The sequence below is a fragment of the Acomys minous genome (genome assembly GCF_964271855.1).
Source record: "Acomys minous genome assembly, chromosome: 17".
NCBI classification, from domain to species: Eukaryota; Metazoa; Chordata; class Mammalia; order Rodentia; family Muridae; genus Acomys; species Acomys minous.
Genome location: NC_140500.1, coordinates 17,214,157 through 17,237,144, shown reverse-complemented (window position 1 = coordinate 17,237,144; position 22,988 = coordinate 17,214,157). Strand labels below are relative to the sequence as shown.

The window sequence follows — 22,988 nt, the reverse complement described above, 5'->3', positions numbered from 1 at the left end:
CAGCATGCATCACAGGCGGAAGAAGGGGAGACTCTTCCACTCTCCAAGGGCAGAGTGCAAAGCATCATTTACTGGACGCCCCCACAGGAGGCCCCCCTGAGAGCATCCAATCAATTTCATTCTTCGACTTTAATCTAAAAGAAATTGAAGGCTATCTAGACGGAGTGATTTCGTTAGAGGTCACATAGATGGCTAGGGTCTGTTTAGTTCTGAAAGTTCTTTCCTGTTGTCAACTTTATGCTCTTTCTTCTCACAGTATCTGGACCTCATTTTATAACACACCGGGCACATTGTGATCACGAGCTCTAATAGGAGTCCTGCCTTGCAATCCTGCTACTAACCACTGTGCAACTTTGTGAAGACAACTGGCTAGGTGTGCCTACACTTGTTACGATAATAAATGAGAGAAAAAAAATAGTCTCATTCTTTACTCAGAAGTTTCTCCTGAATCAGTACAATATAACTCTATTATTTGTTGTGTGTGGTGTGTTACGATAGCTGAATACCTGAGACCAGATAATTCATACATAATAAAAAATGCATTTCCCATAATTCTGGTTCAAAATCAAGATGTTGGCAAATTCAGTGGTGAAGTGAGGGATGCATCTTCTAAGGGAGATACTGTACCATCCTATGTTGGAAGGTGTGACATCAGGCATATGTATATATGTATGTATGTACGTATGTATGTATGTATGTATGTATATGTATATATATGCATGTACATACATCTTTATACAAATGAGTTATTGTACTCTTATCACTCTACCATGGGTATTCTACATAAGTAATGGCTGGTTAAAATAAGCACACTAAACATCAATTAGTGTAAAAACAGGGTTAGAGTAACCCGAGCATATACAAGACTACCAAAACCACAGACTGTGAATGCATATGTGTTTCAAGTTGAATGTTGTTCACCCAATTATTATAAATTTGAGGTGGGTGATAATGGGAACCACTTATTGAATAATGACTTGTTAAAAAAAATGAAAATAAAAATATTTCTGTCTGTTTGCACTGGCATGAGTATTAGAATGCCGTAGAGGGAGGCAGACAGTGAGAAGGGTGAAGGTCAAGGTATGTGAACCACAGAGTGTGGTGAAGTACCAAAAAGATAGAATGTTTAAAAAAAAATTACAGAGCAGCTGTGGGAGTACACAGTTGTGATCCTAGCACTGACAGGGCTGAGCAGGTAGATACCAGGTTCAAAGACAGCCTGTACTATGTAGAAAGCTTCTGAGAGAAAGAAAGAAAGAGAGAGGGGTGGGGAGGAAGGGAGAGAGGGAGGGAGGGAGGAAGGGAGAGAGGGAGGAGGAAAACAAGGCAGTGGGAGAGGGAAGTGTGAGGAGTGTGCGAGAAGAGGAAAGAAATTACAAACAGAGCAGAAAAATAGTTTCTCAAGCAAAAATAAAACAGTACCCAGAACTGCTTGTCATGCTGCAGTTATTCAAATAGACTCTAGCTAATGCTTTGACCACACTCATGCACATTTGTACCATGTTCCTTAAATTTATTCATTACAACAACAATGAGGATACTTTTTTAAGCATGCTGTGCTATAGGGACAAAGTCTTTTGGGTACAAAAGTATTTCGATTTTTTTAAAACCCTATCTCCTATGGAGAAAATTTGGCCAAGGATTCCAAGGAAAGTAAGGCTGGTGCTTTGAAAATAGAACACCCGGAAATATGCCTCATTTGTTTAAGAGGTGATGTGTGTCCAGACTTGGGAGATAAGACAGAAGGCTCTGCAGCTGTCTCAGTGAGGCCTATTTAAAGAGGGAAGAGAAATCACTAAGCCTTTGAGGTAGAAATATGCAGCTGGGGCCAAGACACTACAGAGAAGCCAGCATCCTCACTGGATAAGTAGAAAGGCCAGGGGTACCTCAAAGGATGAAGGGACTTAAGCACATGAGGTCTTAAATGCAATTATAAAGGCTTTTGTTTTTGTTATAAGATTTGGCTTTTATTCTGAAACATGTTAAGAAGTCAGTGACAGCTTTCAGTAGAGACCTGGCATGGCTGCATTTGAATTTAACAGAGCTACTCTGCTAAGATTGAAACACACTGTAGAGGGACAGAGATAAAGATTAGGGACAACTCCCAACATTACTGTGCTGCCCAAGGCAAGTGAATACAGGAGTCCCTCGGGAGGTGTTTCTTTAAATGTATCCTTCAGACTTGAGTTCAGCCAGCAGCATTGGACAAACGTGTGTGTTTCTGTTTACATGTACATTTCCATGTAAGCTGCCATGTAAACTGGCAGTCAGCATGCCAGGTGACAGGGCACCCTGGACCACCCGGAGCAGTTCCCTCTGCACGTCACTTTGATTCCATTTGATCCGTTGCCTACATACTGAGAGGCTTCTCAGCTGCCTTTTCTTGGAAGGAAATCTTGATTTCAGCACCCAGACTTATTTTTTCTTTGATGATGATGGTTTCTTGAACATTTCTCTTCAATTCTGGGAACCCAGAAAGAGCCAATCAAGCCAAAACTAAAACTAAACTACTTGCACCCGAGGCTAGAGAGGTGGCTCAGTAGCTGTTGAGTAAGCATGCAAGTCCAATTTGGGATTCTCACTTCCCACAGAGAAGCCATTTACAGTGGCCTGTATCTGCCAGGACTGGATGAAAGGGAGAAACAGAGGGATCTGGGAATGGCCTGGCCAGGCTGCATAAGGAAACAGTGAGTTCTAGTTCAGTGGAAGACCCTGTCCCAACAAAGAAGATGTGGCAAGTGATGGCGGGACAACACTGAATGTCAACCTCTTATCTCCACATACGCACAGGTAAGTGAACACACTCACACACATATACACACAGGAAGTCATGTGTACACATACACAACATTCATGTCTTCCCAAAATCCCATCCTGTGCTTTACCTACTTGAGCTAATTAGTCATACTTCCCTCACACTTATCACTGTCCTCTCTGTAGTATTTTCAGATGTTGACAATTTAAATTTTTCCTCCAAGACTGTTAAAAATCTTTAAGAATCCGAGTTTACGCTTCGGCGAAATGCTGTCGAGTATACACAATCCCTAACTAGTATCAAACCAAGCAACCCTTTTAGAGAGAAGGCAAACCCACATAGGCGGGTTATTCAGAGACCAACGATATTTTATTAAGCAGGTTTTCAATTGAGGTGACAGTGACATAAAATCAATCATTTTCAAGTGAACAATACAATGGACTTAGCACAATTTCTGTCCACATATTAATCAATCTAAGGAAGCTACAAACAGTTTCCCAGCAATTTGGAAATCCCCACTGGAAATACAGGTGGATTTAATGGAGGATCTTAGAAGCTAACAAGACAAATCACACTGGAAAACAGTCACATTTCCATCATGCTTTTGTAAAGAAATGACTAAAGATTTAGTTGTTAACTGCAAAATAGTAGGCATTAAAAAATAAAATATGTTCTGTGCCCCAAAACACTAATCCTGACTAGATGTTTTTTAAAATACTCATTATCATATCTGATTTATCTGTCAAATTATAATACTTAAGGACATGCTTCCTGTAAGAGCAGCACCTCTGTTATACCACGTATAGGACACAAGGTGGACAGATGCTCTGGGTTATCTAATTGAGGAAGAAGTTGGGGCCACTGCTTTTGGGTGATGATTATTTTAATAGTGATCATGTGGATGAAAATAAAAGCTTTATTTGTAGTGAAGATTTTCTTCCCTCATTTTTTCACTTATTAATTTAGGAGTGTATTTTGCCTTCTACCTATGTCTGATGTGCTGCTAGACTCTAAGGAAATCACACAAACACAGTGTATACTCCAGTAATATTTGTGTTTGGGGTGGGGGTGAGTGTGTGTGTGTGTGTGTGTGTGTGTGTGTGTGTGTGTGTGTGTGTGTGTGTATCCTACTAGTCCACTTAGTGTTGCTGGTCTGTACATGTGTTTAGTGTGGACTACTTGGGATTCAGTAACACATCAGGAGGCTTGTTCTTGGAGAAAGATCTTTCCCTATTTGAGCATCATTAATTGCCTGTAGTTCCTCATGTATGGGGACCTTGTGAAAATTATACATCCGTGTTGGCATGCTAACTAACATTGTCGTTATGCAGGTCTTGTTTAATGGACTGTATCATTGGTAGTTCCTAGATACACCTTCAGTATCCTGTCTAGAAGACACTAGCAGTAGGCGTCCTGGGCCTTCAGCTCTTACTGTCTTCAGCTCCCCTCCTCTTAGTGTTCCCTGAGTACTGTAGGGCTTATGTTCTGGTTGTACTATTTGGATCTGGGTACCTCATGTTCATTCACTCTCAGTATTTCTGAGCTTCCTTCAGTCCATGGTGAGTAGCTTACTACCCTAAAGATGGTGCTGCCTTCTTTATGAACTGACAAGCACAGGAGTCTCAGCTTCCTCATCCAAGGTATCGGCTAAAGTTAAAGTTGGTCAAGGTCTAGCTTTGGTCTTGGAGCTACGTTTCTTCCCTTGGGATATCCAGGCGCTGTTGGGCACTGAGCTGGGAGGGATGAAACAGAGCTGGAATGGGTAGATCTGAAATATCCAGGCCCAACGAGGGGCAGAGGGGAGAAGGCTTTCTCCAAAGAGTTTAGTGCTACAGCTCTCTAAGGCGATATTCAGCAAAACTGAGTGTGTACACTTTATTCTGGTGAACAAGGGCTATATGAACCGTGGGGAGTGGGAAACGGTTTTCCTGGTTGGTATGTATCATTGGCTGTGGTTGAGATGCTGTGGATGCTTTATTTTCCTGGAGAGGAATTCCAGGTGCTAGGCTATGTGACTACTTCAAGAATTGCAAGGGTGGAAGTCACAAGGCTATGAGTTCTGGGATGTGCAGGCACAGAACAGGGAGGGAGAGATCCTTGCTGCTGCTGGTCTCAAGATTGAGAGTTTGAACACATCTCAACCTTGCTCTAGCTCCATGCCAGTTTCCTGGTGGCACAGTTCACATGGCCCACACCTAGCATCTTAGCATTTTCTTTGATTTTCAATAGTCACCTTTCCTTTTCTGTTCTGTTGCTGTTGTTGTTGTTGTTGTTGTTGTTGTTGTTGTTGTTGCTGCTGCTGCTGCTGCTGCTATGCCATCCTTACACCTTCCTTTACACACATTACATTTACAGCTGCTTCTCACAGATGCTCAGTGAGGAAATATTACAGATTTGGTTGTAGACTTCTGACCCATGAATCCATACACAGTTGTGTAGTAAGCTTTCCTTGGAGCCTGTATTTCTGATTTCAAACCTGTTAAAAGGAAATACAATGAGTCAATTCAAACAATCGGAGACCCAGCAAGGACTTTAATGGAGATAGAAAGGTTAAGGACATTGGTAAAAATAGTTTTGAGGTATGTACGTTATTTAAAAAGGAATATTTCAGACTTCTCTCACTTAGAGTCCCAATAGGAAGTGGGGAAATAGAAGGACCCAGAAGGTCCTAGAAATCTACAAGAAGAACATCATGATAGGAGGATCTAGACCCAGGGGTGTCTGCTCAAACTATTGCACCAATCAAAGACAATACATGCTGTAAGCATTGAACCCCTATTCAGATCTAGCCAATGGACAGGACATTCTCCACGGCTGTGTGGAGAGTGGGGACTGACTCTGACATGAACTCTGGTGCCCCATATTTGACCACTTCCGCTTGCTAAGGAGGCCTGGAGGCACTCAGAGAAAGGATAAGCAGGCTACCAGGATAGGACTTGACAGGCTGTGACCATATGGTGGGGGAGGATGTCCCCTTCTGTCACAGACCTAGGGGAGGGGAATAGGGTGAAAGAGGGAGGGAGGGAGGAATGGGAGGATACAAGTGAGGGGATAACAACTGAGATGTAATCTGTATAAATCAAATAAAAAAAAAGAAAAGGAATCTTTAATTTAGATTGTATTAATCCTCAAGTGGTAATAAACTTGTCTTTATAATTAAGGTAAGAAAATTACTTAAAACAAAAAGAAATACTACTATTATCAGTTGCATGAAATTAAAAAAAAATACCAATTAGTCACACTTAAAGGACCCACTGGGCCATAGTACAAAAGTTACCACCTGAATGGCCATCTTTTCTTGACCTTGTGGTTGGTAGACTGAAAGCATCTGCTCTAGAAAGGGCAGAGGCTACAATCAAGCACCTTGACTCAGGCCTCAGAGAATTTTGACTAGTATTTTCTGAAAATTTCCCTGACACCCAAGTGGTTGAGGAGCATGAGTTAAGTCACTACCACCCTGAAACCCAAGGCGTAGTAACATGTTCAGCGCATTTTGTGAATTTACAGAGAATCATCTAACTGCATGGTTACAGTCAGAAAACAAATCAAGATTAACAAATGCTGTAGAAGAGCAGGGAGCATGTTCTATGGATTGTGAATGAATTCATTTGGATCGCGTTAGTAGAGATGTGGTAACTGAGTGCTGATGATGTGACCCTGGGTTGGGATGGGGAAGTGGGCCTTTTATTCTCACCAGTGCCTGCAGGAAGCAAATGAGAGGCTACTCGGTGAACTTCAGGTTGATACAAAAAAAGCCCTAAACAATTCATGATGCAATGTTGATAAGAAGCACTTATCAAACACAATTAGGTATTTATGAAAACAAATCAACCTGAATAAAGGACATAAGAAAAATATACACACAGAGTTTTCAGGTACAGATCTTAAAACGACTGTGCTGAGTGGACTCCAGGAGTCAATAGACAGGATTGAGATATAATAAGCAAGATATGAGTTTCAAAGTGGTGACTGATCACTCTGTAAACGGACCAAACTAAAATTACAAACAAAATTTAACATGAGCTGCAAGTGAAAAAACAGAGAGAGAGAGAGAGAGAGAGAGAGAGAGAGAGAGAGAGAGAGAGAGAGAGAAACAAAGATCAAAGCAAGAATCAGTAAAATAGGAAGAAAGGAAGAAAAGTAACACCAAATAAGAAGATGCAACAATTGTAACTCTACATATGCCTGTTAATATGTCTCCAAAATGCCAAGTGAAACTTTTAAAGAAACACAAGAAAACCTGTGTGGGTGTTGTTATTACTAATCTCTGTACTGGAAGAGGGAATCACCATCATGTGAAGTGTGTTTTCTGACCACAGAGGAACTAAGCCTAAAGTCTAAAGGGTAAGTAGGAATATAAGACGCATGGGCATGTATGAAAATTGAAAAATCTATTTCAAAGTAAGTTGTGGATCAAAGAACAACTCATAGAGGAAAGCATTTGATCCAGATGATCACAAAGCCGAAGAGAGACAGGAGAGGGTGAGCTAAGCATCACAAGAATTTAGAGAAAAAATTCAATTTGACACGAAAAAACTAGATGGAATGTAATAGTAAATATGAGAATCAACATTAACTGAAGAAGTGATAAGAGAGAAAGGGAACATCATAAAAATCAAAAGATTTAAAAAAATTAATTGAAGTGAATTAGATAGATAGATAGATATAATGGGGAAAAGATACATACACACATACATATTGAAAGGGAGACGCAATTTCATATTACAAATATTAGTAAACAGATAAATAGAAATTACAAAGTCTTCAATACACAATGAGGAAAAAACTATAATCTCACAATTGTAATGTGCACTTAAAATAACATCGTAAGATATCATTTCCCATTGGCTGTGAACAAAACACTTATGATAATGGTTTTACTTTTATGCCCTTTACTTCATTCTAAGGGATAGCTACTCTTTCTGTTCTCCATTTTGGATAAAGAACATGGCTCTAAAAGAAATAACCACGGTGTGTCTAATGCCTCGTGTCCAATGAGTAGGCTAATCATTACCTTAAGCTGAGACCTGACTCCCAAGCCCATGCATGTTCTTAGCCACAGAACTGCAGTGAACAGCAGCACCTCTCTCACCTGGACCAGATGCCAGGGGAACGCCTGTGTCGGCAGCACCAGGTGGCCATCCCCTACAGGCTTCCTCCATCCTTTTCTCTTTATCCCTTTCTCCCTCTCCCTCCACCATGACTTGCCCTGTTTCTCATCCGTGAACAGGGAAGCAGGTCTGAACTGCATGGCCGGCTTCCACCTCTCCATGCCTCTACAGGAACTTACACGTTGGGAGTGAATACTGATCCATCCTCCCAGAACCACGGGCCTTCAGTCTGATTCCGGGAGAGGCCTATCCAAAATGAACTAACAGGGTGAGAAGAAGTGTGGCTTTCAATGAACTCCTGAGGTAAAACAAAAATACAAACACACATCAGCGGGGACCCTGAGACAATGCTGTAGGCATTCGGAGACAAACAGATACTTTTAAAGAAGGATATTTGTATAAGATAATAATTTAGAGAAAATTGTCAATCTTTGAATATCATTGAATGTCTAGAGAGGTGAAGTTCCTCATTTTAGAGCCCTTGTCAATTTTCCCAGCAATAGCAGATTCATAATGTCAATAAAGAATGTAGGCTAAGAAGATGGCTCAGTGGGTAAGAGTGCTTGCTGCCAACACGTGAGGACCTGGGTTTGAATTCCCAGCATCCATGTTAAAAACCTGGATGTATCCTTGCATGTCTTTAACTCCTGTACTGTAGAGGGTAAAAACAGGAGAATCCTGGGGTTTGCTAGTTATGAGCCTACTCTCCAGGTTCAGTACACATGCACACATACACACACACACACACACACACACACACACACACACATGCACACGCACACACACACACATACAAACACACACATACATACACATACACACACAAACATGCACACATACACACACACACACACACACACACACACACACACACACACACACACAGAAGCACTCATACAAACCAAAGGGGAGAAAAATAGGCTTATCTTATCAATATTCTCCCTCATTCAACAAACTACACAAAATCCAGCAATGTCCAATTCCCAGGCAGCTTCATGGGAAATGGGCCATTAGTTTTTGTACAAGTTGCAAATATAAATTCCTAATACCTTTGCCAAGGAACACAATGCTATGGCAGAGCCTGGCAGGTGCCAGATAAGTGCTCTACTCCAGATCTACATGCCACCCTCCTCTGCATGTTTTATGATTAAATAACTCAGGTTTCAATGAAGACTCTTGAATTTGTCACAGAAATGGAATGATTCTTTGCCAGTTACAGGTTGATATCAAAGGCCACATGGATTTCTAATATGACTCTTTCTTGTCTGTAGTCCTGCTTTAATTAACCTTAACAAGAACTGCAGCTACTGGGTATGGGATTGCAGATGGATAAAAACAGAATGGTGAAGATAGAATGTACAGATTAGAGCTGCGTAGTGAGCTCCAGGTCTGTCTGGGATAATACAGAAACTATGTCTAAAAATAAAACAAAATCAAAAACCTACTTCTTTGTCTTTCTCAGTATTTTGCAAAGAATAAACAATTCATAAATATATAATATTGCTGATATCTTTCATGGTACTTAAAGTAGCAAGTGGGCAGTTTTTCTCCTATATTTCAACGCAGAAAACTGCAGTACAAATATACAAAAATTAAGGGCTCTTACCACTATATCCAAACAATCATAAAGTTTGTTTTAAATGATTTGTTTTCATATTTTTACATATACTTGTTTGTTTTGTTAGTGTATGTTGTGTGGCATGCCACAGTGCTCATGTGGTCAAAGGGCAATTTGTAGAAGGCATTTCTTCTCTTCTATCGGTTCTAGGGATCAAATTCAGGTCAAGCTTATTGGCAAATGCTACCTTGCAATCCCTGACATTATTTATTTTAAAGTAAAACGTGATTCCTTTTTAAATCAATTAACTAAAAATAAAACCATGTATTATGTACTTTACATGCCTACTATATGATTTTGCAGTTACATAGAACATTGATATTAACATTGTGAGTCCTGGAGTCGCCCTTGCCCTGTTGAATATAGACCACAGGTAAATACAGCAGAAGTTTGTGCTTACAAATTCTTTTAAGTTGTCTATCTTCAGTAGATGAGCATGTAGCTCGGAGCAGCGTCTCTTACTTCCATACCAGGAATTTTGTGACATGCTAAATAGATAACAGCTTTTCTCATGTGTGATCCAATTAGGGGGGCAAGGCCCAGAAAAAAGTCCTGGAAAGAAAATTAATATCATGAAGTTCACAGTACACAGATTAATTCTTTTAGTGCATTTCACACATATCTAATAATGAGTTTTCATTAATGTATTACAATAACACATACTTAATTTTTGACACAATTAGACTCTGCTTTTTTTTTTTACAGAATATATTAAACTCTTTAAGTTCGTTTAAAAAATTAAAAGTAAGGTATAAAGAGTTGGTCCAGTGCTGAAGAACACTGGCTGCTCTTCCAGGGGACCTTGGTTATTACTAGCACCTTCATGACAGTTCACAACATTTATAACTCCAGTTTTAGGGGATCTGAACCCTCTTTTGGTCTCTTAGGGTACCAGGCATGCAAGTGGTACACAGACAAAAATGCAAGCAAGATACTCATACACATAAATAAAATTACATTTAAAGTCAGTTGAGTAATTACAGTGTTTTACACAGAAAACTAGATTTATCTCTTCCATTACTTCAAGTTTAAGCCCACATTCTCTTTCTCTACTGATCCTCCCTAAAACAAAAACACTCACAGTCAATTGGTACACATAGTAATTACACTTGCTTCATCCTATAGAGGGGATATGTGATTATTTATATTTTAAAGACTCTTTTGTGTTTCATTAACTAAAAACAATGGGGAGATAAATCCAGAGATGGAATGCTGGAGGAAAAAATATCCGTCAGTCATTATGATGCAACCAGAAACACAGACTGGGTATGGAAAAAATGTTATTAAATCAACTAAATGCTATGATTGAATATATTTAACCAGAGTTCTCAGTGATTTGTGTATTAAGTCCATTTCTTCTGCATATTCTTATGAGCATTTACACTCTTGTCCTCAGTATCCCTTCCTCACTTTGTCCTGACATTCTGTTTCCCTTACTTGTATCAGTGCAGAAATATCAGTTCCGTAAAGGTACTGAGCACTGTGCTTTCCATTGCATCAGTTATATCATATCTTGTAGGTCTCAGCACCAAAGCAGTTACTGATCCTCTTAATAAGTGCAAGAGCTGTGGACTTGTGCTGTCACTTTATCAGGTGTCTGATGGGATGTGTTTTGCTAAGGAATTGCTGTTAGTCCTACTTGCCTTGAATGTGCTGTCATTGGATGTAAGCTTATTCCCCCAGCCCACCCCTCAGCACCAGGAACAGAACCTCTGGAATCCAGGGTCCCCCTGCTCCTTCAGTTCTGCCCTTGCCTGTAGTTTGGGGTGCCTTGGAGGGAGCCACCTTCTCATCTAAAGATGATTTTGTGGGCTTGTGGTTCTCTTTAGTTCTTGACAGGTTGTTGTCTTTCTCCTCTGGATTTCTCCCTGAATTGAATCTCCAAAATGCTTCGTATATCACGAACAATAGTGACAGGAGAAAAAGAAAGTCATTCTACTGTGTTTGAAAATTGAAATGCCATCAGCCATATTTTATGGAAGCACATAGGGCATGTCTATAACTAATAATAATAAATGGTACGTTGCTGATAAAAAAGACAAGCAGATAGTTGATACATAGATGATATATCAAATACATGGAAAGGAATAAGTAACTTCTATGAAGAAAGTAGCAAGAAGAAAATGATATAGATCTAACTGCAATTGTAAAAGATGGGAAATGATAATTTAATAACAATAATACTCCTTTGCTTTCTTTTATTATTTTTGAACAGCAGCTCTTTGAGAATTATCCAGTATGTAATTCATAGAATACCATTTCACTCAATAAGCATTTGACTAATTTTGAGCTATGAAGACTCTGAAAATATCATTCAACTTTATTGCTACAAGATCCATGAAATATAGAAACCTATATAGAAATATAGAAAGAGATATATTCATTCTTTACAAAATATTTCCTTAGTAATATTGAGGTGCCTCAGGCAATACTTAGCAGAGTCAAGGTTTTTTTTTTATTAAATACCATGTGTAAATTAATTTCTATGTATCACTAGGCTCACAAAAATTACATGCAACTCATTAAAATCTCCTAGGGAAAGTAACAGCATATTGTATTTCCTTCTCTAACTCTGCAAGTTTACATCCACTAACTTACACTTTATTTACATTCCATTAAAAAAATCAGCTATCCATGTAGAATACTAGAGCAATATCCTTAAGAATTTTTTTATTAAGCATATTGTCTACATTTCTACTAAGGATCTCAGCACTAACTAGCTTATAACTGTGGAATACTCAATCTTCCAGCCTCTCCATTCTCCTATAAATGAAATGGAAATTAATAGCATAAACTCAATGGGTTTAATGTACAGATTAAATGTGGCTATGTGTGCCAAGCCCTTGAGAGAGTGCCTAGCATGAATTAATTGCATAATCATCGTGTGCAGCTGCATCAACCTCCCTCACTTATACTCACCTAGGATACCCAGGACTGCAGCAACTACTACTGCGACCAAGCACAGGATTCCCAAAGCCACCGCAATGGGCCGCCAAGGAGAAGATGGAGCCCGGCTTCCTGGGAAACCGAGAGATAAAAAAAGAGAGTAAGGGAAGTCTATGGAACCCTTTAATTTCTCATCTCACTGAAAAGTGGATGGATCTAAAGAGATCACCAGTCACTAGGCTCTAGGGGCTTGAGAGTCTAGTCTTTAGTATGAATCTTCATTGTCTGCCTGTTTCAGGATGTCTCTTCTTCAGTTGCTTCAACTGTGGTATCATTGCCTTACCATCTGTACACTCCTCGATTGCAGGCTCACAGGATAGTCTATAGGTTTAGGCATTATTCGTTCCCTGAAGCCCTACTTGTTCATAGAGCAAACAGCTTTCCATAGGAGAAATAGTACCAATTACTAAGGCTAGATTTCTCTATTCATTTATTCGATGCATGGCTTGAGCAAACTATTTTTGCTACACCCTCCTTAATAATATTTTTTTTTACTTTACGGTTGTGAAATTGGATCAATAACACCTTCAAATACTGTTATTGGAAGTGAGCTAAAATACACAGAAATAACCCTGGTAGGAATTATGGGCACTCTGGTTTACATGGTGGCATAAACACATATGCCTTGCCCCTTCCCCCGCTCAATTTCTACTATTTTCCAAGCAAATTGCACAAGAAAGGAGTTGTGTAAGTGGTTAAAAGAGGAAAATAATTGCATAATGTGCACACCAAAAAGCAGAAGAAAGCAAACTGTGATGTCAGGACCTGTGAGCCTACTCTTCCTTCAAGTTAACAGTGAACTGCTTTTGTTTTAAGCTTACAATACCATAACCAGAAACCCAACCTACAGAGCTGCCCAATAGGTGACCCAGAAAGAGACTAAAACACTCTGTGAGAAGAAAGATCCTTTAAAGTCCTCTATATCTTGTATTGTTTCTATTTTAAGATCTATCTCCCACTAATGGAACATTTTTATCTAGCATATGTTTCCCATCACCAATATACCACCATCTCATTTTTAAAAGTTCAAATTCATCTCTTATTACAAAAGTACATCAAATTTGGGACTTGGAAGCATCTGACTCCTGAACTCACTTAGGGTTTAACCAAAGATGTATTCATTTTTGCTTGCCATACAGTCTTCTATGATTTCATCCCGTGCCATTTTAGCACTGAATGTTGTATGGCTGTACATGTTGCTCATTTACCTGTCTCCTGCCCTCCCCCTCACCACTTACTATGAGGCACACAACAAAAGACGTTTTATTATATCCCTTCATCTTTGTCTATTACTCATGTTACTAGTCCCATCTCCTACTGATGAAGCCTCTGTGGAGTGGAGCAGTCCTGCTTCCTGCCACAAATCAAAAGCAATTTGTGGAAGTTGCTGAGTACTTTTCAGGAAAAGAGGCTTAGTGAACATTCAAAAGATCTATAATGACTTCCAGCAGCCTTTAAAATGATATACCATATATATGAATGTGTATATGTATATGTATATATATATACATATATATATGGTACACACACACACATCAAAAACTATATTGGTATATAGTTTTTGTAGGAAATCCTACAATTTAAGAGTCTCTCCCTTTGTTATTTAGTTAACGAGAATGAAGGTTTTATAAGCAGAATGAAAATAGATACCTTTCTCTGATCCCATGGGTCTTTTGTGGATATCTCGAGTGCTGAAGTCTAATTGAGTATACCCATCTTCATCCATATTCTCTATATGCGAGTGATATTTCCTTGTTTCACTGGGTCCTAGGTAGGTAGAGCACCTGGATGTTCTTTCTAATTAAAATAACTGCCAGGGTGATGGTCTTGAAACCAAAGCCTGGCACAGTCCTTTGCTGAAGTTTACGGAGCTCAGCTTAAGTAGTCTAGACAGTGCGCAAAGCAGGAAATGAAAACCACGTCGGAGTAATTTCCCATCTTTTGCCTCTAGATCCTGTTTCTGAGGTTGCGAGTTCTGAAGAAAACTGCAGGGTTACATAGTGCTCAGGTGGTGTTACACATCAACTCTACAACTGGTGCATAGATTAGTCTTAAAAGGTTTTCGTTACACTCCCCACTGAAGTTGTCATAACTAACTGGTGTGGCTTATGTAAACTGCTGAGTAGTTTGGGCACCTTGAATTCACCATTAGTTTGTTAGAATTCTGTTTGCGTGCCCACATCCTTGCATGTGTGCGTCCCATAAATATGCATTAAATACCGCCACAACTGCCAGGAGTTGGCAACACTTGCAAGGAGGCTAGCCACTGAGAAACGCAATACCTAGTGGAGGAAGCACAGGTGAGTAGCAGAACCACGTTTACTCCAGCAACACAAAGTGGATTATTCTCTTTGGGACTTGTCATGGACTAGAAATACACAGGAGTAAACACTTGTTGGTGATTACTTTGCCTTGGTCCTACACAGCATCTGTGCTTTCTCATTCTGTCTCAACCCTCCAAGAATTCTACCTGAGCAGAAATTACATTTACTATTATCAAATGAGGAGAAAAAGACATCAATACTCAGAAAATGGAAAAAAAATTTGGATCTATTTATTATGTATACAATGTTTTGCCTGAAAGTACACCTGCAAGCCAGAAGAAGACACCAGATCTCTTTACAGATGGTTGTGAGCTACCATGTGATTGCTGAGAATTGAACTCAGGACCTTTGGAAAAGCAGGCAGTGCTCTTAACCTCTGAACTGTCTCTCCAGGCCCCAAAAATGCAAAATTTAAAACTAGAACAAGTAACTGAAACAAAATCTAATATGCTTTTAAGACTTTGAATTGTGTTTGGTAAGATGGCCATTTTTATTATGTTAATCTTACTGAGCCATGAGCGTGAAAGATCTCTCCATCTTCTGATATCTTCTTCAATTTCTTTCTTCAGAAACTTGAAGTTTTTGTCATGCAGGTCTTTCGCTTGCTTGGTGAGAGTTACACCAAGATATTTTATAATATTTTGGCTCTGTGTGAAGGGTGTTGTTTTTCTAAATTCTTTATCTGCCTATTTATTATTTGTATAAAAGAGGGCTCCTGATTTATTTTAGTTAATTTCTTATCCATCCACTTTACTGAAGGTGTTTCTCAGCTATAGGAGTTCCCTAGTAGAATTTTGGGATCACTTGCTGTCATATCATATGCGAATAGCAATATTTTGACTTTTTCCTTTCCAATTTGTATCCTCTTGATCTCCTTTAGTTGCCTTATTGCTATAGCTAGCACTTCAAGTACATATTGAATTGAATAGATATGGAGAATTTGATGTTAGCTATAGCCTTGCTGTATATTGCCTTTATTATGTTTAGGTATGTGCCTTGTATCACAAAGACACTTGCTCAACTATGTTCATAGCAGCTTTATTTGGAATAGCTGGAAACTGGAAACAAGCTAGATGTCCCTCAACTGAAGAATGGATAAAGAAAATGTGGTACATTTACACAATGGTGTACTACTCAACATCAACAAAAAAAATTTATAAAATTTGCAGGCAAATGGATGGAACTAGAAAAGATCATCCCAAGTAAGGTAACACAGACCCAGAAATAAACACATGGTATGCACTCACTTATAATTGGATATTAGCCATAAAGTACAGGATAACCAGGCTACAATCCACAGACCCAAAGATGCCAAGTAACAAGGAGAGCTCAAGGGAGGATACTTGAGTCTCATTCAGAGGGGGAAATAAGGAGACATTGGAGTAGACAGAGAGAGGGATCTGGGTGGGAAAGGAGTAGGGAGGGAAACAAGGGTTAGGATCAGGAGTGTAGAGGGAGAAGGCTGGGAAAGAGAACTGAAACCAATGAGAGGGCTTCTCTCGGTCAGGGAAGCCTCTGGAAGTCTATGGCAGTGACCCTCTCTGAGACTTCTACCAGAGGGGGAACTATAGAGCCTGAAGAGGCTACCTCTTATAGCTAGGTAGGACTTCCAGATGAGGGAGGGAGGCACCAATCCACACACAGAACCTTTGACCCAAAAATTTCCTCCCTATAAGTATTGCAGAGATGAAGAAGGAACAGCAATACAGGGAATGGCCAGTCAATGACTGGCCACACTTGAGAACCACCTCACTGGAGAAAGCCAACCCCTCACATGATTAATGGTACTCTATTATGTTCGCAGACAGGAGTCTAGCATAACTGTCTTCTGAGAGAGTTCATCCAGAATATGATGGAAACAGATGCAAAGACCCACATCCAAACAGTGTGAGGAGCTGGAGGAGACATGTAGAAAGGGGGTAAGGCAGGATTGAGTGGGACAGAGAGATCAGAACACTGCAGAAGACCTACAGAGTCTGGGGGCTCACAGAGACTGAAGCACAAACCAAAGAACATGCATGGGCTGGACCTAGATCCTCTATACAAATGGAGCGGATTGCAGCATCCTCAAATTGTGGGTCCCCTAACAATCAGAGCATGGCTGTCACTGACTCTGTTGCCTACCTTTGCATTCCTTTTGTATAGCTGGGCTGCCTTCTCTGGCTTCGGCGAGAGAGGATGAGCCTAGTCTTGCTGTGACTTGATGTACCAGGATGGGTTGATCCCATGGGGGGCGGCCTCCCCTTCTCTGAGGATAAGGAAATAGGGAGATGTAGAAGGGGGTGTGAGGGTGGGACCAGGAGTTGAGGAGGGAAGGGTCTGTGATCAGGCTGTAAAATGAATAAAAATAAATAAATAAAAGTTTGATCAAAGAACAAGATTTGGAATTGTTTTCTTCTCCAGTAGCTTCATTCTTCTGGGCTCTTGAGATGCATGTCATAGACTGAACCAGAAGTCTAAAATGTCTGGGGATGGAGAAGTAGTAGGTTTAATGTGAACGGATGTCAGAGTCCACAGAACAAAATCTAAAGCCTTTTTTCAAAGCTGGAGTGTGCTAATGGAAAGAAACTGTGGAAGTAAAGGGGCAGCCAGAGTGAGTCTTCATCTGGACTTGTCTGTTGACACTTTTTCATTAAGAAACTTCCCATCTTTATGACAGGAGGCAGTGGCACACTCTAAAGCAACATACGCACCTGCAACCCTCAGAGACCGAGAGATAGCAAGAGTGATCTCTTTGAATCCTTGCCCTTGAGGAAACTGGTCAGGGTACTGGACTTCTTATACCAAGAGCAGAGAGAAGATACTGTGTTGGAAATTCCAAACATATATTACAAGGGTGGATTTACCTACCACCTGCTACCAACTTGGATTTTTTTTGCCTGTTTTTTTACAGACAGGGTCTCAAAAACTCCTCATTCTTCCCGATCATGAAATATCAGACTCAGCTCTGACTTGAGAAGCTGGTAGCACTGTGCGCATCAAGCTTGTGTAGGCAGCTCAGTCTATTGGACCCATCAGTCCTTAGAAACGAAGCCTTCAGTTATTTGGAAGCCATGGTAGGTCTGCCAGATGTGCTGGTGAAGGTGGGAGGGCTGTTATATGAAAATGAGTATGTAGTTCTCAAAGTCTAGTGTGGATGGAGAGGGTAAGTGAGCGCTTAGCAGAGAGTAAGTGAGATTCTTCTTCCCTTCTTACATCCTCTGCCACACAAGTCTTAGTGACTTTTCCCGGATGTGCCATAGAAGGGCCATGTCTATCTATTCTAAATATCCACTAGCTGTTCAATCCAATGATAGAATCTTTGCAAAGCAGCAGGGTGAAATGTAGAGAAGGAGAGGTGCCAAGAGCCACATTGTTAAGGGACCTCACTAAGCATGTGGGCTGTCTAGGAGGTGATCTGGTATTTGCAAGGTCTTGTACCATGATGCGCCCCAAGAACTGCTTCCAGCCCCTGACATGCTGTCAGGAGCCATTGATTTGGGGAAGTTCAGTAGGCATGAGAGATCTCTGGAAGGGATCTGGTATTTTTGCAAAGTTTGTACTGTGATGCACCCCAGAATTGCTTCCATCTCTCTAAAACCTGGCATTAGAGTTGGGCATGGCGGGGCATGCCTTTAATCCCAGCACCCAGAGAGGCAGAGGCAGGTGGATCACTATGAGTCTAAGGCCAGCTTGGTCTACAAAGCAAGTCCTGGACAGCCAAGGCTACATTCAAGGGCAGCCTGGTCTACAAAGTGAGTCCAGGACAGTCAAGGTTACACAGAGAGATCCTGTCTCGAAAAAACAAAAAGAAAAAAACATCTGATATTGGTGTGAACTGTTACTTTCTGGGTATCGACCAGCTCTGATTGAAAAAACTTCCTACAGGATCTTGTTTGAGGATATACTGTTTGTCATTCAGATGAGAATTAATCCCTGATTATAGAATTTCTGATTTGATTCAGATGGTTTTAAAACTAAATTGTTTTAGATATTCTAAAACATTTTAGAGAGTTTGTGGCTGAAATAAATACCTTTGTGGACCTCCAGATGCCTCACTAGGGATAGCCTTGTGGAAGATTTATGAGCTCAGATAAGCCTCCACTCCAGATGGTACCAGGAATCCTGGCATTTCACCATAAATATAGGCAAGTTGGCTTAAACTTCCCATGGCCCCAAACTGGAATGAAGCTACGTAGAGATGTCTGAATTTACTCTGTTTCTTAGACTGAAAGACAGATAAAATTATTGTCCTGGACTCATTATGATAAATCATATATTCTTGTAACTTTTAGGCCTTGTCACTCTGAACTCACTGTGAATTTATGTAATGGATACTTAAGTAAGAAATGTTTATCTTTAAAACATGTAACCTGTTGTATTTTAGAATTCGTCTGTTTTCGTGATTGATTGCCCCTTTTCGACTATGAGGTAATTCCCTTTTCTCAGAAGTATAAGTATGGTCACCAACAATAAACGACATCGCAATTGGGAAGCTTAACTTCAGTTGAAGTCATGATGCCTGACTTCATCCACCTTTTCTCTAGAATGTATTTGTTGAAAATTGGAAACTTGACTTCAGATGAAATTGAGATGTCTAATTTCATCCACCTTTTCTCTTGAATGTATGTGTGTGGGGGGGGGTTTCTATCTCTCTCTTATCTTATTTCCCTATAGATTCACAAATATATTACCAGTTCCAGAGCTTTATCATCAGCCTCTTAGGATTCATAGGCCTCCACAAAGAGGCCTATCTACAGATCAAAGAGCCTATTTCTACCACCCTCATACAGTTTGTGGCTAAAACCACTTTTACAACCTCAGCCCTAAGAAAATTGTGGTCAATTTAAATTTTTTTCCTACAGCCAGTCTCTAGAGAAGGAACCCTGGGCTCCCTTGCCTCTTTCTTCTTTCAATCCTGATCAGTTGCCTGAGCCATCAACTTTGGCGACCCAAGAGATAAAGCGAACTGGAAGGGCATCTGCATCCAGCCCCAGGACCGTACCCTGGACCTCTTCAGAGCCGCAGCCGGGCTTTAACAGGGAGGCCTCCCCAGAATGTTCAGTAAGGCATTTTGAAAATTCTGAGAAAACAAGGCAAAGAGGAAGATCCACCCTGACACAGGCCATGTGACCGAGAGAAGGAGGGAAAGATCCTCTTTCAGTGTCTAGAGGAAAGGAGCGCTCTTAATTTATGAGACGACACAGACAACGGGATGTAAGGCAGTGCTGCCAAGTTCCCCTCAGTCCTCGCTAGTCAATTAAACTCAGTGGGTCACACGTGAGAAGACATGGAAGTATGAGAGGGTTGTTGAGACGATGGCCCCTGGGGGTGAGAGAGGAGTATGGGGCATGAAAATAACTAAATTATATATATATATATAATCAATCAAAGGAATAAAAAACTGCTTCTATTAGTTAAGAATCATGCTATGAAGAAGAGACCTGTTAGGCTGTGATCATATGATGGAGGACGAGGGAGGGCTCCTTCTATCACAGGTCTAGGGGAAGGGAATAGGGTGAAAGAAGGAGGGAGGGGGAATGGAAGGATAATTAATGGGATTACAATTGGGATGTAATCTCAATAAATTAATTTTTAAAAAAGAATCTTATGTGTATTAGTCACACTAATATGTCCTAAGAAATTTTTATTCAACCCAAAGAAAAATGTGTTTTCAATGAATACACATTGACTCAATGTGTAAACATACTTAGGCATTTATGTGTCTATAAATACCAAGGAAAATGTACTTTAAAATCAATAACAATTATTATTATTCAGTTGATGATTCTCTTTTTTCTTGTTTTTAGGTTATCATATGAAACAATGGGCTGCATAACTACATTTCCAACCATATGTGTCATTACGCTATATCCTCCTGTCTTCCCCTTCCTACTGCCCTCTCATTAGGAACCTGGGCGTGGTGTCTCTCACAGCACACGGGAGACTAACGTAAGCAATTGCAATCCTAGGCTACATGAGATACCACCTTTAAAAATCTGCTACTTGAGATGCCAGGGTGGGTTAGCACCCCTTGGAGGTCCCTTCCCCCCCCATCCCCCCCACTTCCCCCCATCCCCCCCACTCCCCCCCATCCCCCCCACTTCCCCCCATCCCCCCCACTCCCCCCCCATCCCCCGCTTCTCTGAGAAGAAGGAGAGGAGGAAATGGGGATGGGGGTGGGGATAAGGATGGAACTGAGAGAAGAGAAGGGAGGGGTCTGGGATCAGGCTGTAAGACGATTAAACAAATAAATGAAAAAGATCATCCATCTATACCTGATATAAAGATGAACGATAATGCTTCAAAAGCATACGTAATCTCTTATGTTACAGTCAATTATGTTACAATCTCTTATGTTACAGTCAATGCAGCATATGTATGGTTCAGTCTCAAACCCTGAAAAGGAAGAGCATCCTATCTTTCCAGATACGCTGAGTTCAATGCCCAGCGTGGTGATTGGAGCCAGACAGGAAAGCGCCCATGCTTCTGACGGTACTCATCACGCTGAACTATCTGCAATTCCAACCTCTAGCCCCATGCCACAACTGGGTTGTCTCTAAATTGCCCTGGGAAGGTACAAAGAAATGAAGAAAAAAAATGGTAAGCGCTATTTTCAAGGAGGAAGAATTTTATTAATTTATTTTTTGTTTTGTTTTAGTGACAATATACATGTAATTTATTTAATTTAAAAGTTTGTCTTACATTTAATTGAAAGTCGTAATTGTTAATGTATCAAATATGGCGTAATGTTTGGGTATCTCTGTGGAGTGTGTGTTGTTGGTGGTTTTTTTTTTCTTCCATATTTATTTGTGTGCTTTGGGTGACCTATACTTTGTCCTTCATTCTTCTACTCACGGTGGCTCTTTTCTTTTCTTTTTTTTTCCCACTGCATTCACAATGCATACACAGTTTTATTTAGAATAAAGTAACTGAGCCTAACCTATTGGAAGCAATTCATATGGTGTTCTTACAGAGAGAAGCAGGCATCAGATCACTGTAAATAAATCACTAGTGCTGCTTCTAAATTCAGGATCCAGGGACACAGCAGGTGATGGTGTCCTTTCTCCTTTGATGCCTCAGAGCAACTGAATGACAGGGGGTAAACCTTAAACCCCTACCCAGATCTAGCCAATGGACAGAACACTCTCCACAGTAGAGTGGAGAGTGGGATATTACTTTCTCACATACTCTGGTGCCTCACCTTTGACCATGTCCCCTGGAGGGGGAGATCTGGTGGCACTCAGAGGAAGGACAGCAGGTTACCAAGAAGAGACTTGATACCCTATGAATATATACAGGGGGAGGTAATCCCCCTCAGGAACAGTCATAGGGGAGGGGAATAAGGGGAAAATGGGCGGGAGGGAAGAATGGGAGGATACAAGGGATGGGATAACCATTGAGATGTAACAAGAATAAATTAATAAAGGAGAAAAAAAAAGTGTGCTTCCCGAGCTGGTTTCCTTCTGCGAAAACGCCTACTGAGATCCGGTGAAAAGAGGCAAAACTGCTGAATGAGAATAAATATCCTACAGTGTGTGATCTAAGCCAGGCTGGCAGGAATAAACGAAAATCACACAAACAAAAATCACACTGCAAATGGACAAAGTGATGGCGCCATCTACAGCCTTGTTTTAGGGACTTCATGGCAAATTAGACATATCTCACCATGGTTAAGTTGCAGACTTATCAGGGTGGAAATGCTGCTAAAGGTTGCTGTTCCCTATTCTACAACTGTGGTTTTTAAAAGTTGTTTTTTTTTTTTCTTCAGGCTCATGTGGCTTACTCATAGTCATGTTTGCCTATTTTATTTCTAATTTTTAATATCTGCTACAAATTTACAACTTAGCAGACTGAAAAAAAACACCCTGCCTATACTTGCTTTATTTATTACGAATTCTAAGCTAACCACTTCCTTGTGTTAAATTAATGCAATTATATACATGTAGTTGCTTTAAATTCTTTTTCTTCCTCAACACAGCCCCTGAGCATCATGGGAATGACCTCTGTGTTCCTTTAATTGTCCTCTCCACACTTTCCGTTATAGAGAGATTCTCTTTAGCATTAATTCTCACTGAACAATCATTTAGTGAGTGAATGAATAAATGAACTTTAAAAAATTAAAGAATTCATATTTCTCTGTCAAGGCTAATTAGAATAATGGAAAATAAAAAATATTTGATACAATTACTTCGTCATCTAAGTTACTGAAGCATGTAGTCAGTTGAGGTACTGTGTTTTGTTTCTGTTTGTTT

General features: G+C 40.3%; 1 protein-coding gene across 2 annotated transcripts; it reads right to left on the bottom strand.

Moving 5' to 3' along the window:
• Positions 1–3,102: 3,102 nt before the first annotated feature.
• On the bottom strand, positions 3,103–14,304 carry CLEC7A (C-type lectin domain containing 7A). Of its 2 annotated transcripts, XM_084766606.1 has the most exons (6): positions 14,081–14,304; positions 12,404–12,502; positions 11,239–11,373; positions 9,885–10,036; positions 8,046–8,164; positions 3,103–5,231 (listed from the first exon to the last, which is right to left on the bottom strand). In XM_084766606.1, exons 1-6 carry the CDS (start codon positions 14,154–14,156, stop codon positions 5,105–5,107), a joined length of 708 nt encoding a protein of 235 aa, XP_084622732.1. In that variant the 5' UTR covers positions 14,157–14,304; the 3' UTR covers positions 3,103–5,104. The 2 variants fall into 2 exon arrangements, with proteins under 2 accessions (XP_084622732.1, XP_084622733.1); XM_084766607.1 differs by lacking the exon at positions 11,239–11,373 and having other exon boundaries at positions 14,081–14,300.
• Positions 14,305–22,988: the final 8,684 nt, after the last annotated feature.